This window comes from Heterocephalus glaber, unplaced genomic scaffold (genome assembly GCF_053883595.1).
Source record: "Heterocephalus glaber isolate CG9 unplaced genomic scaffold, H.glaber_assembly_v1.0 deba00001452, whole genome shotgun sequence".
NCBI lineage: Eukaryota > Metazoa > Chordata > Mammalia > Rodentia > Bathyergidae > Heterocephalus > Heterocephalus glaber.
In genome coordinates, this window is record NW_028258302.1 from 18221637 (window position 1) to 18239019 (window position 17383).

The following is a 17383-nucleotide window of genomic DNA, read 5'->3' on the forward strand; positions in this document are numbered from 1 at the left end:
CAAGGACTTTCTCAAGATCATAAGCTATTAAGTGACAGAGTGAAATTCAAATCTTTGTTGGGACTCCAACCCTTTTCAGAGAGTTACAGAACAATTACTTGTCTCAACTCTATTCCTGTCCCTCCTTCCCTATATAGCCAGTGTGTCCCCCAAAATCATAAGAGTCTTGGGTAGGGCTCCAGTGCCACATCCATCATCATAGATTAAAGCTTTCATGGATGTATACATAAATGAGGAAGGAAGATTTCTTGAAACCAGAGTTTGAGGCCAACCTGGACAACATAGTGAGATCTTATCTCAAAAAAAATCAGAAACAAAATAAACAAAACCAGGTAAATCTTACCTATTCTCTATGTGACAGATCACTTCATTTCTTATGAGTTTATGCTTGTTCATTGTCTTAGTTACTTTTCTCTTGTTGCTGAGACAAAATACCCAAGAGTCAAAGTTAAGGGAGGAAAGGTTTACTTAGCTGACAGTTTGTAGAGGTTTCAGTCTATAATTGACTGGCTCCAAGGCAGGGTGGCATTGCAGAGGAGAAACAGTTCATGGTGGGCAGAAGGTAGCAAAGCAATAAGCTCTTTCTATTCCTTATATCTTATCCAGGCTACTTAAGGTGGTAGCACTCACACTTTTAATCCTAGTGCCCTTGATCCCAGCATTGCCCCATGATTCAATCCCAGTGTCACACACTCTGGCTCCAGCCACCTCTGAAAAAGCTCCTCCTATGACTGCATGAGTCTTTGAGGGGACATCTAGACACAAGCCATAACATTCATCTACTAGATAAGGGAGTGTTACTAGATAGCACCTAATGAAATTCACCTACTATCCAAGACACTTTAACATTTTCAGTGTACCTATCTGTTGACCCAAGGGTATCTACTATGAGGAACTGGTTTTAAGAAATTAATCAGATGACTGGGGATGTAGCTCAGTGGCACCATGCCTGCCTGGCAAGCATAAGGTCCTGAGTTCAATCCCTGGTACTGGGAAAAGAAAAATAATAATAATACTAAAATGTTATTGGAGTTCCTGTAGAGAAATACTGCAGACAAAAGAATGTTCAGTGACACGGGGAAAATGTTCACTAAGTATTGAAAGAAGTTGTGTGTGATATAGTATATATAGGATGATCCTATTTTTATAAAAATGAAATGAGTGAATTTTATGAATATGCATAGGAAAGAAGATTAGAAAATCTGTGATTACTTCAGGGTGGCAGAATTGAGAGCCAGCTTGCTTACTTGCTTGCTTGCTTTTCTCTCTTTCTTTGTGTGTGTGTATTATTGGGGATTGAACCAGGACTTTTGCACTGAGCTACATACCCAATCTCCTTTTTTGTTTTTTGACATTTTTAAATTTTGAGACAGTCTCACTAAATCACTGACTTGTCCATTCTAGGCTCAAACTTCCAATCTTCCTTCCTTAGCCTCCCAGGTTGCTTGGATTATGAATGTGTATAACTACACCTTGCTCTCTATTTTCTTTTCTAATAAATATATATTAATTTTGAAATAAGAAAAAATAATGAAAGCATTTTTAGAGCAAAGATATATCTGTACAACTATGATTGCCATTACCTTCACATTCTATAGTATGCAATAAATTTTCAAAAGTTGTTTTGTTCTTTTTCCCCCACAATGATCCTGTATTCATTTGAAATCAGAAAATACAATAGCACTTTTGAAAAATAAAGAGAGTGATGGAAATTCATTGTAATAGCCAGAGGTGGTGGTACATGTCTGTAATTCCAGCACTCTAGGAGGCAAGCTGAGGCTGAGGCAGTAGAACAAGTTTAAGCTTAGCCTGGTGACTTAGTGAAACCTCATCTTGCTCGATCCCTAGCCCTGGGGAAAGAAAAGAAAAGAAAAGAAAAAATGGAAGGAATGGAGGGAGGGAAGGAAAATAACAGATAAAAGGAAAGAAATCTGTTATAGAAATCATAGAAAACATAGACAAATAGAAAAGAATCACCTACATTTCCACCACCCAAAGACAATGACTCTTACTATTTTGATTTATAATATTTTTTTCTACCTCTGTGACTTATTTTCTCAACCTATCACCAACTGTATAGTCTGCTTTCGAAAGTGTAATATTGGTGGTATAGTTCTGTACCATCTTCTACTCCTTTCATTTGCTCACTTTGCAGTTGTATCCTATTTGGAGAACTGCAGTTGGCATTGGACATTTCCATGGGTGTGTTTTCCCAGAGGGGTTGGAAAGGTGCCTGCAGGGATGCCCTGATTGTCCCCTTAGTGCCTAATACAAAGTCAAACATTTACTGACCTCTCCAGGGCACTGCTAGTACTGCTAGTCAGGCCAGTGTGGGCCGGGGAAGGGCGGCTACCATTCATGCTCTGAGTGGTCAGAACACCTGTTTGGTTCTGAGCACCTTGGCAAATGAACGATCAGGATGGAGGGGATCTTGTGAGGTGCAGCTGAAAGGCAAGAGGCAGAGCTCCTCGGAACAGAGACTAAATGGACTACAGGACTTACCTGTAGAATAGGGGGTGTAGACATCCAGGTAAAGATGGCGACCTGAAGACCTGAGTTTCCCTTTGTTCCATCTCCAAACCCCACTCAGTGATCAGGACAGGGATTTCTTTTTCCTTTTTTGTATCGGGGATCAAACTCTGGACCTTGTGCAGGCCGCAGAACCACAGAGCTAAATCCCCGGCCCTGAACAGGGATTTCTTTTAAAGGCTTATAAGGACAACAGATGTGGGAGAGGAAACCACTAGGCAAGTTCTACCTGAACTTGATCTTTTACTCTCACCCTTAAGCTCTGAGTGACTTGTTAGTGTGACCAAAAAAAATCATTATCTCACTTCCTTCTTCTTAAAATAAAATATTTAATTCTCGTAATATACTATATTTCTTATTTATTTGTACTATATTTAGTTTATTATACAGGTAATTACTTGCTCATGTAGAAAGTTTTATAAATACAAATACTCATAGCTCAGTGGTAGAGCACTTGCGTAGCATGTATGAGGCCCATGGTTTGATCCCCAGCCCTAACAATGAAAAATTACCAATCAAGAAAAAATTTAAAATCATCCATTAGTTAGAAACAGGCACATAATATATATTGCATATATGCACATATGTAATTTATATTGTCTATATATACACATTTTCCTATGCATCACTACTCAAAAAATTCTTGCTTTAATAAAATGAAATTATACTCTGTATACTATTTGCAGCCTTTTTACACACACATATTTATTCATTCATCAGGAAGTCATGTTTAGTATCAAAGCTTAGAAAATTAAATACAAGAAGAAAATAACAGAAATAACCACTATTAACATATTTTTTTTTCCTAAATTCTTTTATTGGTACATTTTAGGTATACAGTTCGTTTACATTTATCATTGGGTGTTTGTACCTGTACATGATGTATCTTGGTTCTTATTTTTTCCCCATTACCTGTGTGCCCTTCACCCCCTCCACCCTTCCCTATTTACATAGATTTTGATTCCATTTTTTTCTTTTCTCATAATTTTTCCTTTCCCTTCTTTCCTTTCCCCTTCCCCTCCCACCTCCCCTACCCCTTTGGACCTTTTCTTCCTATTCAAATTATCAATTATTCATTTTAATCATTTTAATCCTTATTTATACTTTCAGTTTCTCTCTCACACTAGAGAAACTATTTGGTATTTACACATGTGTGTCCTATTTATTTCACTTAAGAGGATGGCCTCAATATGCATCCATTTAGCTATAAATGACTCTAGTTTCTCATTCTTTGTGGCTGAGTAGTACTACATTCTATAAAAAGAAAAACCCCACATCTTCTTTATCCACTTTCCAGTCGATGGGCACTTGGGCTGTTTCCAAGCTTATGAACTGTGCCACTATAAACATGGGTGCACATATATTGCTGTGGGATGATTCTTTTAATTCTTTGGGAAGATACCCACACTGTTAACATATTGATGTATATCTTTCTAGTCTCTTTATATACATTTATATTTTCTTTTTTAAAATATATTTTCTTTTGTTGTTGTTGTTTTGTTTCTTGGGGTTTTTTTTTTGGTACCGGGGATTGAACTCGGGTCCTTGCGCTTGCATGGCAGGCGGCGAAACCACTGAGCTAAATCCCCAGCCCTATTGCTTTGTTTTTTGAGACAGGGTTTCTATATAATTCAGGCTAGCCCTGAATTCACTCACTATGTAGCCCAGGCTGGCCTCAAACTCATGGTGATCCTCTTGCCCAAGTGCTGGAATCACAGGCATGTGCCACCACACCTAGCTTTTTTTTTTTACCTTTGGTACTAGGGAGTGAACTCAGGACCTTTCATTTTCAAGGCAGGCCTGCTGCCTCTGAGCTAAATCCCTGGCCCCTCAGCTCTTTTTTTTTTTTGGTACCAGGGATTGAACTTGGGTCCTTGCGCTTGTGCAGCAGTCAGCTTTTTTTTCTTAATGGTAACTCATTACCTTTATGTGTTCCACAAACACTATACCCACATTAGTGAAATATAGGCCTCTGCCACCATAGGGCCTAGACCTTCTGCCTCCAAAGCTTCCTCCCTTCATGGTTCCAAAATTTGAAGATTGATTGTTGTAACTGCAAAAATTATTGTAGCTTCCACCCCCTCCAAAATTGCTTCCATTACCAAATCCATTGTAGCCAACTCCTCTGCCATCATATCCACCTCCACCACGGCTGCCACCAAAGCCACCATGACCACTGAAGTTTCCTCCTCGACCAAAATTGTCATTGCCACCAAAACCACCTTCATGACCATCACCAAAATTTCTAGAATGACTTCAACCTCTTTGGCTAGATGAAGCACTAGCCATCTCCTGCTTTGACAGGGCTTTCCTCACTTCACAGCTGTGTCTGTTCACTGTACGGTATTTCTGAATGACAATCTTATCCACAGAATCATGGTCATCAAAGGTTACAAAAGCAAAACCCTTCTTCTTTCCACCACCACAATTTCAAATACTTCAATTTTTCTGTACTGTTCAAAATAATCTTGTAGGTGATGTTCTTCAGTATCTTCTTTAATGCCACCAACAAAGATCTTTGTCACAGTTGAGTGGGCCCCTGGCCTTTGAATCTTCTCTTGAGACAGCTTTCTTTGGTTCCACAACTCTTCAGTCCATCTTGTGTGGTCTTCCATTCATGGCTGCATCCTCCCCTTCCACAGTGTCATAAGTGACAAACCCAAAGCCTCTGGAGCACTTGATGTTTGGATCTCTCATTGCCACAATAGTCCGTGAGTGTCCCCCACTGCTCACAATGGCTTCTCGGACTCTCGTCAGTTTCAAAGCTCAGCTGTTCAGACTCCTTAGGAGACTGTGACTTAGACTTGATGGCAGTCAGAAGAGAGACTGAAGGTGCTTCCTCACCAGCATCTATGAGCAAAAAGGAGTGAGCTACAGAGCATACTCCTGAAATACAAAATAAGAATGAGAAACACCTGCCCACAGCACCCCATCCTGGCAAATGATCTGCCTATGTCCATCATCTTTACATTCCTGTAGACAGAACGTGCAAAGTCTTGTCTCCTTTTTTTCTTCCTATTGTATTCTAAGCCTTTTTTTCATGTTCCTGAATAGTTTTCCTAACGATTATTTGTCATATCTGCAAAATGTGTCTGGTTTGTTCTAAAAAAGAAAACAATGAGGCAGGGCCAGAAAGTGGTAGATTTCTGGGTTGGAGCCTCTGTTCATCCTCCTCTCTTCTGGTGTAGATGGCACCTTGGAGAGGACCCTCAAGGAGGAACTCCCAAGGCCAAGTGTGGGACAGGAGGAGCAAGGCATCTCTTCTCCCTCTCTGGCTGCTGCCTCCCCAGCCCTGTGTTGAAACTGGGGTGAGGGTTGAGCTGGATGCGTCTGGCCCACAGGATGAGCAGGGCTGATCCCCAAAGCTGCCTCGTCCTATCTCCCAGAGCATGTGGAGGATAAGGTAGGATCTAGGAATCTCTGCAGACACACTGCACAGTCTGGAATCATCTGGACAAGCTGGAGATTAGATGCCTAGGAAAGTGGTGCACTGAGGACTTCTTTGCACTGGGAACTCCTCTAGGGCCATAATGATCTCGGGTCTTCTTCCCAGCCAGCCCCAACACATAGGCACCTTTCCGTCCATCTGACAGCCGAGGGAACCAAGGCTCAGAGAAAATGACCTGCCCCGGGCCAGGGCTGGGATGACAGCTCAGGTGGCTGCCTCCTGTTTTAGAATTATGAAGTGTGTGTGTGTGTGTGTGTGTGTGTGTGTTTGTTTGTGTGTGTGTGTGTGTGTGCAGGTAGATAAAGGTCTGGGAGAAAAAACAACATCAAGTTTAACGGCAGAGCTGAGGATGTAGCTCAGTGGTACAGGGTTTGGCTATCATATGCAGGGCCCTGGGTTCCATCCCCAGCACTACAAAAATAAGTCAATAAATTTAATAGCTGTTATCTCTGGGAGGTTTCTTTTCCCACCTTTTTATAATTTATGGACTATTTGACTTTATAGTATTCAACAACAAATACTTAGAGAGCACCTATTGGGTATCAGGCACTGTTACATGCTCAGAGTAAAGCCAGGCATGTATTAGACTGGAGTCCTCAGAAGCAGACTCTGACACATGGATTCAGGTGCAAGTGGTTTATTTGGGTTAGGAAATGCAGACAGAGGAGTGGGGAGTGACATGGGGAGGGGAAGGTAGCCAGCACCACGTGCGTGTGTTACCAACCAGCTTACTGCTGTGGGCAGTAGGGCTCAGAGCCTGCTGGGGAGCTCTGGGTGAAGAGGGCTGAGCCCACATCAAGTTGCGCCCCTTGAGGGAATTTAACCTTGGTTCCCTTGACCTCTATCTGAGGGCTGTTGCTGGGGTCGATACCTCCACAGCTCCTCCAGCCCACCTGGCTGGCCTGGAAAAGGCTGTGGGCAGAGACCCAGGGAGCATACAGAGAAAGTCTGGGTCCCAGGGCCCTGGGAGGGGTGTGTGCTTGAGGAGAAATGTGCTCAGCAGTGTCTAGCATGGTGACCAAACTCTGCTCTTAGTAATTTCCCGGGAGGATAGTTAGACAATAAATATAATAAGGAAGGAAGTTATAGAGTGTGTTTGTGATAATTAACTGATTGTGTCAACTTGAGTAAGAAATGCCCAACTAAATTGGATCAGCATAGTTCTGAGTGTGGCTGAAGGAATTTGCTGAAGACAGAAGACTCACCCCGGGTGTAAGTGGCACCACGCAATAGGCTTATTGCCTGAATAGAATAAAAGGGAAATGAAGAAGGAAGGCATGCTTCTGTTTCTTTGGAAGAGCTCCAGTCTTTACCTTCACCTTGGACGTGTCATTGGCTTCCAGTGCAGACCCATCGGCCTCCCAATACAGACTTGCACAGGACACTACAGGGTGCTCCAGGCCTTCAACTAGATCCCTTGGATCTCCAGTGCACAGACAGACCCTCTGCATTCTTCCACACCTGACTCTGTGGCCACTGTAAGCCAATTTTGTAAATCATTATATATGTGTGTATCTTGCATTAAATCTGTTTCTCTAGTAAGCACTGACTGACACAATGTTAGAAGATGACTCATGCTATGGAATTAGAAGAAAAATTGGATAAGAAGATGGAGAAAGTCAGGCGTGATAGAGGCACACACCTAAATCCCAGCTCTTGGGAGGCTGAGGTAAGAAGTTCACTGTGAGTTTGAGACCTGCCTGGGCTACATAGTGAGTTCAAGGACAACCTGGATTACATGGTAAGACCTCATCTCAAAAGGCAAAAAACAAAAAGCAAAAGATGGGAAATGAGGGCCGGGGATTTAGCTCAGTGGTTCCACCACCTGCCTCAAAAGCACAAGGTCCCAAGTTCGATCCCTGGTACCAAAAAAAAAAAAAGAGAGAGAGAAATGAAATTTACAAACATTAATTTTATAAAACCAATAAAAGGAAAAATGGCATTAGAGATCATACAAAGAATGTGGCTAAATGTATTTTAGAGAAAGGAAAAAAACCCTTTTTTTACCTCTAATCTCATCACTCTAACCTAACAGTGATTCTAGCATGTGAATGTATTTTCTTTCCATCTTTGTTTCTTCCAGGCATTGGTTTTCTTGCATGACTTCAGGCACAGCATACACCTAATTTTGTCCCTTGCCTTTTCACTTAGAATCTTAAATTCAGTTTTTCCATCTATCTCCAAATCTGGTGAGCTTCTCCTCTCCTCTTCCTAAGGTGCTCTGTAGGGAAGGCCGAAGCCCCTCTCTTGGGTTCTCTGCTGGCAATCCCAGGAATCTAGTCCCCATGGACTTTAGCCACCAAGGCATGCCAGACATTGAGGAGGACAGGGGCCTGCTGAGATCTGGTTAGGAGTAATTTGTTAATTACATGATGGAACACATATAATTTATCTGCAGATGTTGGACAGGGGAGTCAGGAGTGAGCAGCCAGCACCGCCTGGACCTCCTTCCCCAGGCAGCTGTGGCCCAGGTGGGCCCCCTTGTCCTCCTCCCCACAGGCCTTGCTCTGGGACACCCTCTCCCAGCCTCTTGGGGGATCAGTACTGCCACTGACCAACAAGACGATCTAATCTCTAGTTTCTCTTCTTTCAGGAGAGACTCTGTGGGCTCCAAGACTTCTGCTATCTCCTCTCCAAAAAGGCCATCAATGGAAAGGTAAAGGAAGCCACTGACTTCTCCTTTGCAAAGGTCCTGTTCAGCACATGCCCTTCTTTCTGCCTCATGGAAGAAGCCCAAGGCAGGGGAAAGGGGAAACCTTGTCCATTATGTTCCTTCCAAATTCAAGGATCCCCTAGTGTGGCTTCCCTACTGGGGTGGCTGACCAGATACACTGCACCATCACTGTGTGGGAAACATTCTGAAGGTTAAATTGAACCCAGTAAGGACAGGGATCTCTGAAGCCTGTCCTTGGAGTGATATCTCTGGATTTGGGCTGAACAGGTTAGGGTATCCACCCTAAAGTACCAAAAATCAGCAAGTCTCTCATTCATCAGACATTGATGGAGGGCCTAGGAACTGTTCCAGGTACCAGGGATACAAAAGGGAACAAAAGAAATAAAAATCTTCACAGTCTTTATTTACATACAGTGAATACATTATACAGTGAAGCAGAGGGAGCATATTGGGTGATGGGAAGGGTTGCGGGGGGGGGATAGTTCCGGGTCATTTAAAAACCAGAACTACTGGAGAGCATGAGCATGGGATTATGGGATTGCATTACCAGATTTATGAGTCTTTCCCTGCAGGGCCTAGGGTGGGAGCTAAGGGACTGGTGGGATCATTCAGGCAAGATGTGACATGGCTTGGATCAGGATAGTGGTAGGAAGATAGGAAGGAGTGGATGGGGGACACATTTTGAAGAAGGATCTGACAGAATTTCCTGACATTGGATGTGGGGTATGAGAGAAAAAGCAGAGCCAAAATGATCCCAAGATTTTTCCTCTGTACGGATAGAGTTGCTATTAGTTGATTTGAGGAAAACTGCACAGAAATTAGGTCTGGGGGAGCACTGCAGATGTCCAAAAGCCCACACAGGTGTTTAGAGAAAATGGCAGACGATACTGATATTGAAGCTTGAGGCTCCTTACAAGAAGGATGAGAACAAGTTGAGCAGTACTAATGGCCATGAAGAACATAGCAAAAAGAGGAAGAAAAGCAAGAGCAGAAGTCGAAGTCATGAACAAAAGAGAGGCAAAAGTAAGAAAAGAAAACAAAGTAGAGATAGAGAAAGGAAAAAGAGCAAAAGCTGTGAATGGAAGGGAAGTAGAAGCAAAGAAAGGAGACAAAGCTGTTCAAGAAGTCAAGATCGAAGATTCCGAGGCTGCTACAGAAGTCCCTGCTCCAGACCAAAATTTAACAGTCCCATCTGAGGAAAGATTGGGTTGCCTCATAGCATCAAATTAAGCAGATGACGTTCTCAAAGCAAAAGTCCATTCAGAAAAGACAAGAGCCCTGTGAGGGAACCTATTGATAATCTAAGTCCAGAAGAAAGAGATGGAAGAACAGTTTTCTGCATGCAGCTGGCAGCAAGAATTCGACCAAGAGATTTGGAAGAATTTTTCTCTACAGTAGGAAAGGTTTGAGATGTAAGGATGATTTCTAATAGAAATTCAAGATGTTCCAAAGGAATTGCTTATGTGGAATTTGTTGATGTTAGTTCAATGCCTCTAGCAATAGGATTAACTGGCCAACAGGTTTTAGGAGTGCCAATCATAGTACAAGCATCACACGCAGAAAAAACCAGAGCTGCAGCAATGGCAAACAATTTACAAAAGGGAAGTGCTGGACCCATGAAGCTTTATGTGGGCTCATTACACTTTAATATAATTGAAGATATACTTTGGGGGATATTTGAGCCTTTTGGAAGGATCGAAAGTATCCAGCTCATAATGGATAGTGAAACAGGTCGATCTAACGGATATGGATTCATTACGTTTTCTGACTCAGAATGTGCCACGAAGGCTTTGGAACAGCTTAATGGATTTGAACTAGCAGAAAGGCCAATGAAAGTTGGTCATGTTACTGAATGAACAGATGCTTCTAGTGCTAGTTCATTTTTAGACAGTGTTTAACTGGAAAGGACTGGAATTGACTTGGGAACAACTGGTCACCTCCAATTAATGGCTAGACTTACAGAAGGTACTGGTTTGCAGATTCCACCAGCTGCACAGCAAGCTTTACAAACGAGTGGCTCTTTGGCATTTGGTGCTGTGGCAGATTTGCAAACACAACTTTCCCAACAGACTGAAGCTTCAGCTTTAGCTGAAGCTGCCTCTGTGCAACCCCTTGTAACACAGTGTTTCCAACTCTAACATGTTTAATCCTCAGAAGAAGTTGGATGGGACATAGAGACTATGGATGATGTGACTGAAGAATGTAATAGACATGGAGGAGTTATGCATATTTATGTTGACAAGAATTCTGCTCAGGACAATGTGTATGTGAAGTGGCCATCAATTGCTGCCGCTATTACTGCTGTCAATGCATTGAATGGCAGGTGGTTTGCTGGTTAAATGGTAACAGCAGTGTATGTACTGCTTCCAACTTACCACAACCTATTTCCTGATTCTATGACAGGAACACAACTACTGGTTCTAAGTAGATGATGAAGCAAGATATAGTCCCTTATATACATAGCTTTTTTTTCTTGAGAATTCATCCTATCTTTTATTTAGATAAAAAAAAATAAAGAGGCAAGTTTCTACTGTCATTTGTGTACAATTACTGTTACCTTGAAGAAAATAAAATGTTAACAGAAAAAAAAAAGTTAGATCTGGGGCAGAATATCAGGAATTCAGGCTTAGAACCCAGGTATGTGGTGCACACCTGTAATCCCAGCATTCTGAGAGGCTGAGGCAGGAAGATCACAAGTTCCAGCCCAGACTAGACATTAGTAATTTACAGAGATCCTCTTTCAAAATGAAAGAGGGCTGGAGATGTAGCTCAGAGCAAAGGCCCTGGCTCTATATCCAGTACTGCTGAAAAAAAGAAAAGAAAAGAAAAGAAAAGAAAATTCAGGCTTGGACATGTGGATTTGCATTGTATGCTAAGTCATTCCGGCAGAGAAGTTGAATAAAGTTATACAAGGCTGGAATTCAGGAAGAAAGTCTAGGTCAGAAATAAGAATTTCAGTCACTAGACAAGATTGTGGATGAAGGGGTGAATGTGAATTGTGGTCCAAGAGGGAGGTCAGAGGAGCAGTCTGGGAGAGAGCAGGGTAAGCCAGGAAGTGGCTTGGAGGTGGATTGAGGCAAATGGTGAGGGTCCAAGGGCAACACTGGGAAGGCTGGTGGACACTGAAGGTATTTGTTTCTAGGAGAGTATGTGAGAGAAGTGAGTGAGTTATTTTAAGCCTCATGTACCAGTAAGATTGCCATTAGAAAGAAGAAAAAGGGCACAAAAGTTAGGTCATGTAAGGCTTTAGAGATTAAGCAGGCCTGCAGCATGCCAACCAAGTGCCAGCTCCAGCTAATGAGTGGAGACTTAGCAGAGCGCTGGCTGGAGAGGTATTGAAGCTGTGTCCTGTTTCTGAAGGAAAGAGTTCTGCAGTCAATTAGCAATGTCTGTTGTGAATGAGACTCCGGAACAGGGAATCCAATGTGATCCTGATTCTCAACAGGGCTCATTTAGAAATTTGTGGAAGCACTTTTGGTTGTTGCAATGAGATGAGCAGAGAGGAGGGGAAAGACAGAAGACACTCTTGGCATGAAGGAGGCAGGAGCTATGGGATGCTAAGTGTCCAGGAATCTGCTGTCTCACAATGAAGCACTGACCACTAACCCAGTTCTGGGTTTGAAGCTGGAGTGAGAACATTCCATATTGATGTAGGGATTTATACCTCTCCAGAAACCTCTCCTGGGTTTGCTTCCTGGCCTTGAAGCTCCCTGGCTCCCTCCCATGATGTGCATTTTCTCTGAAGATCAGTCAGGCAGAATGTATTTGTCCTTCTAGTAGTTGTTTCATTTCCTGTTGGTTCAGTAGTAGGGGTGGACAAACAGAAGGGACACAAGCAAGTTTTATAGATTCACTTTATCCTCTAGTCACACTTTTTCTTGCATTCTCTGCCTCTCTGTATCATCTTTCTTATTCACGCATCGTGTGTTGATAAGCACATCTGTGGAGTGAGTCCTTGCAAACTCAACATCCTCCCAGGGTCAAGGACATATGCACACCCTGAGTAACTAGTGGAGACCACAGCAAGCTAGGAAGTACGTGCCTATCTGAAGGGGTGAGTCCCAGCTGATTGTTGCCTTGTGGAAATGCAGGCCCAAAGCACCACATCACTTGGAACTGTTGGGTTTTTTTGTGTTTGTTTGTATTTTTGTTTTTGAGATGGAGGTCTCACTATGTTGCTCAGGCTCACCTCATAGTCCTAGACTAAAGTAATTCTTCTGCTTCAGCCTCCCGAGTAGCAGGGACTACAGACACACATCACTCTGCTTGACTTTCTTCTAGGCTGTTTTTTTGGTTTGTTTGGTTTTAGTTTTTTTTTTCTTACTGAGGATTGCTTTACCATGGAGCTGCACCCCCAGCCCTTTATTTCGAGACAATGTCTAAGTTCCCAGGCTGGCCTTTAATTAGTGATCCTCCCAATTCAGCCTCCTGAATGGCTAGGATTACAGCCGTTACAGGTGTATGCCACTGTGGTCAACTTGTTTTCCAGTTTTTGTTTTTGTTTGGTTTTCTTTTTTTAAGGAAAGTTGGAAGTCTAGATTTTCATATGAAACTTCTAATGGGGGATATCTGAGGATTGACCCCCAAAGGGCTTTGCACTAAGCTACATCCCAGCCCTTTTAAAACGTTTTTAAATTTTGAGATAGGGTTTCACTAAGTCACTGAATTGCCCTGGCTGGGCTCAAACTTGCAATCCTCCTGCTTCAGCCTCACAGAGTGCTGGAATTACAGGCATGCACTATCACACCTGGCTGAAACTTCTAATTTTAAGCGTTGAAAAATATTCATATTTTTCTAAGACATAGCAGGTCATGAAACATTATTTGTAGGCTGACCGTTTGGAGTCTGTAAGGCCAGGCTAAGATAGAAACTCATGGGCCGGGGATTTATCTCAGTCGTTCTGTGTTCAATCCCCGGTACCAAAAAAAAAAAAAAAGAAAGAAAGAAAGAAACTTATGACCTCTGATTTTAGTAGAGCTAACCATGAACCCAGAGGCACACACCAAAATGCTTGCTCTTCAGAGGGAAAAGAGTAGAAATAACGATAAGAACACAGGAAGGATCTCTCACTGTGACTGGTGGAGTCAAGGAAGAATTTGTGGGAGAGAGTTTTTGAGCTGGGAACTGAAAGGTAAATAGGAGTTTGCCTGATAGGTAGTTTGGGAGAGGGCATCCCAACCAGTGGGAATGGCACATTCAAAGGTGCGGCAGGAGGGGTGAGTGGTGCTCTGGGAACTGTACCTGGAATACCAGGACACTGACTGCGAAGGCCACTATCGTGGCAGGGAAGAAGGGCACTATCCTGGCAGGGAAGAAAGCCACACTTTTATCAGCTGCTTTTTTATTTTTGGTACCGGGGATCGAACTCGGGTCCTTGCGCCTGCGCAGCAGGTGGCGAAACCACTGAGCTAAATCCCCCGCCCAATCAGCTGCCTTTAACCTGTCTGTCAGAACCCTTGGAATTTGGCAAAGCAGCTACAGTACTATGCAGTTGGCAGTGCAGTAACAGAAATGCCCTCGAGGTGGAGCACAGGAATGACAAACGGGGCTTTCAGATGCCATTGATTTTTTTTTTTTAATTTTTAAATTTTTTTACTCAAAGACAACCATGACAAATTTTATTAACTATTAAAAGCTACATTTTACTAAAACAACCTGTCTTTAAAAATGTTTAATCATACAATATATGCAATACATGCTGCTTTCCTTTTGGGCTTTCACTTTCCAAGCCCTTCAGCTGGCATCAAGCACTCAGCCTCTGCCTCCTCTGAGCTGGAGGAATCAAAGGCTCAGAAATCTCAGAGGTCTTCACAATCTCCTCCCAGTCACGATAACTCAAAGATATAACTGCTTGATTCCTAACTTGGGTGTTATGGTCAATTCCCTCAGTTTCTTTTCTTTTCTTTTTTTTTTTAAATTCTTTTATTGGTACATTGTAGGTATACAACACAATTACATTTCTCATTGGGAATTGTACCTTTACATAATGCATCTTGGTTCTTATTTTTTCCCCATTCCTAGCCCTCCCTTCACCCCCTCCACCCTTCCCTATTTACAAAGACTTTATTTCCATTTTTTCCATTTCTCATCATTTTTCCTTTCCCTTCTTTCCTTTCCCCTGCCCCTCCCACTACCCCTACCCCTTTGGACTTTTTCTTCCTATTTTACATTATCGATTATTCATTCTAATCATTGGTACATTTTAGGTATACAATATAATGACATTCATCATTGGAAATTTGCACCTTTACATAGTCTCTCTTGCTTCCCATCTTTCATCCTTGCACATCTCTCCCTTCAACCCCTCCATTCCTCCCTATTTACAAAGATTTTGTTCCTATTTTTCCATTTTCTCGTATTAATCCCATTCCCTTCTATCCTTTCCCCTACCCCTCCCACTTCCTTCCTCTTTGCCCCTTTTCTTCCTATTTCACATGACCTATTGTACATTTAGTCCTTATTTACACTTTCAGTTTCTCACACCAGAGAAACTATTCGGTATTTATACATGTGTGTCCCATTTATTTCACTTAAGAGTATCGCCTCAATGTGCATCCACTTAGCTATAAATGTCTCTAATTTCTCATTTTTTATGGCTGAGTAGTACTCCATTTTATTAAAAAACCACATTTTCTTTATCCAGTCTCCAGTTGATGGGCATTTGGGCTGTTTCCAAGTTTTAGCTATTACAAACTGTGCTGCTATGAACATGGGCGCACATATATCACTGTGGTATGATTCTTTTAATTCTTTGGGGAAGATCCCCAGCAGAGGAATAGTGGGGTCAAATGGGACTTCCAGTCCTAGTTCTTTGAGGTATCTCCATACTGATTTCCACAGTGGTTGCACCAGTCTACACTCCCACCAGCAGTGGAACAGGGTTCCTCTTTCCCCACAGCCCCGCCAGCATTTCTTATTGGTTGATTTCATGATAGCAGCCATTCTTTCTGGAGGGAAGTGGAATCTCAGCATTGTTTTCATTTGCATCTCTCGAATGACCGGTGATGTTGAACATTTTTTCATGTATTTATTTGCTATTTCTACTTCTTTGTCTGAGAAATGTCTGTTCATTTCAGATGCCCATTTTCAGATTGGCTCTTTAAATTTGGGAGGTCTGATCTTTTTACGTTTTTTATAGATTCGAGATAGTAGACCTTTGTCTGAGGAAGAGCAGGTGAAAATTTTTTCCCACATTGTGGGTTGTCTCTTCACACTGCTGGTGGTTTCTCTTGCTGTGCAGAAGCCTTTTATTAAGAAGAGATCCCACTTGTTGATTGTTTGTGCTAGTTCACAGGCAACTGAGGTTTTGTTCATAAAATCTTTTCCTACACTGATGTCTTCAAGGGTTCTACCTAACCTCTGCTCCAACTGGTTCAGAGTTTCTATTTTAATATTTAGATCTTTAATCCATTTTGATTTTAGTTTAGTGCATGGTGAGAGATATAGGTCTAGTTTTAATCTTTGGCAAGTTGAAGCCCAATTTTTCCAGCACCATTTATTAAAGGGGCTATCTTTCCTCCAGTGAGGGTGTTTGGCTCCTTTATCGAAGATGAGATGGCTGAGTGTGTCTGGCATTGATTCTGCATCTTCTAATCTGTTCCACTGGTCCTCAGGTCTGTTTCTTTGCCAGTACCATGCTGTTTTTATCACAGTAGCTTTGTAGTATAGTTGCAGGTTGGGGATTTTGATACCCGCTGTCATGTCTCTGTTACCTAGAATTGTTTTTGCTGTTCTGGGTCTCTTCTTGTTCCAAATGAATTTTTGGATTGATTTCTCAAGGTCCATGAAGTATGCTGCTGGGATCTCAATTGGAATTGCATTGAATCTATATAGCAGTTTTGGAAGTATGGCCATTTTCACTCTATTAATCCTTCCTACCCAGGAGCAGGGGATGTCTGTCCATTTTCTGATATCATCTTCAATCTCTCTTTTCAGAGTGCCACAGTTTTCAGAGAAGAGGTCTTTGATTTCTTTTGTTAGGTTGATTCCTAGGTATTTCAGTTTTTTCGATGCTACTGTGAAAGGAATTATTTGCCCTATTTCTCTCTCAGTGAGTCTGTCATTTGTGTAGAGGAAAGCTATTGATTTTTGTGTGTTGACCTTGTAACCAGCTACTTGACTGAATTTGGTTATTAAGTCTAGAAGACTTTTGGTGGAGTTCTTGGGGTCTTCTACATACAGTATCATGTCATCTGCAAATAATGACAATTTGACTTCTTCATTTCCTATCTTTATTCCTTTTATTTCTTTCTCTTGTCTAATTGCCGTGGCTAATGTTTCCAGAACTATATTGAACAAGAGTGGTGATAGTGGACATCCTTGTTTTGTTCCTGATTTTAGTGTGAAGGATTTCAGTTTTTGACCATTTAGTATGATATTGGCTGTTGGTTTTTCATAGATGGCTTCTATCAGTTTGAGGTAGAGACCATCTATTCCAATTTTTTATAGGGTTTTTATCATAAATGCATGTTGGATTTTGTCAAATGCTTTTTCTGCATCTATGGAAATAATCATATGGTTTTTGTCCTTGGCTCTATTGATATAGTGTATTACATTGATTGATTTGCATATATTGAACCATCCCTGCATCCCTGGGATGAATCCCACTTGATCAGGCTGTATGATCTTCTTGATGATCTTCTGCATTCTGTTTGCCATTATCTTATTAAGGATTTTTGCATCTATGTTAATTAGTGAGATTGGCCTATAGTTCTCTTTTTCAGTTGGGTCTT

At 41.9% G+C, this 17383-nt stretch overlaps 1 protein-coding gene and 2 pseudogenes across 6 annotated transcripts in view; 2 read left to right on the forward strand and 1 right to left on the reverse strand.

Moving 5' to 3' along the window:
- The window catches only part of Tcea3 (transcription elongation factor A3), a 52308-nt gene that overhangs the window by 7957 nt on the left and 26968 nt on the right, over positions 1-17383 (forward strand). For 3 of the 6 annotated variants that reach the window (XM_087215589.1, XM_087215588.1, XM_087215587.1), the window contains 2 exons: positions 7321-7455; positions 8571-8633. The exons of 1 other annotated variant lie outside the window; for it this stretch is intronic. In XM_087215589.1, the coding sequence (XP_087071715.1) occupies positions 7321-7455; positions 8571-8633 (198 nt within the window). The remainder of the gene's footprint in view (positions 1-7320; positions 7456-8570; positions 8634-17383) is intronic. 2 more of the 6 variants (XM_087215590.1, XM_087215591.1) reach the window with 1 other exon arrangement.
- Positions 4303-6115, reverse strand: LOC106009864 (heterogeneous nuclear ribonucleoprotein A1-like; annotated as a pseudogene).
- Positions 9809-11190, forward strand: LOC101709964 (RNA-binding protein 39 pseudogene; annotated as a pseudogene).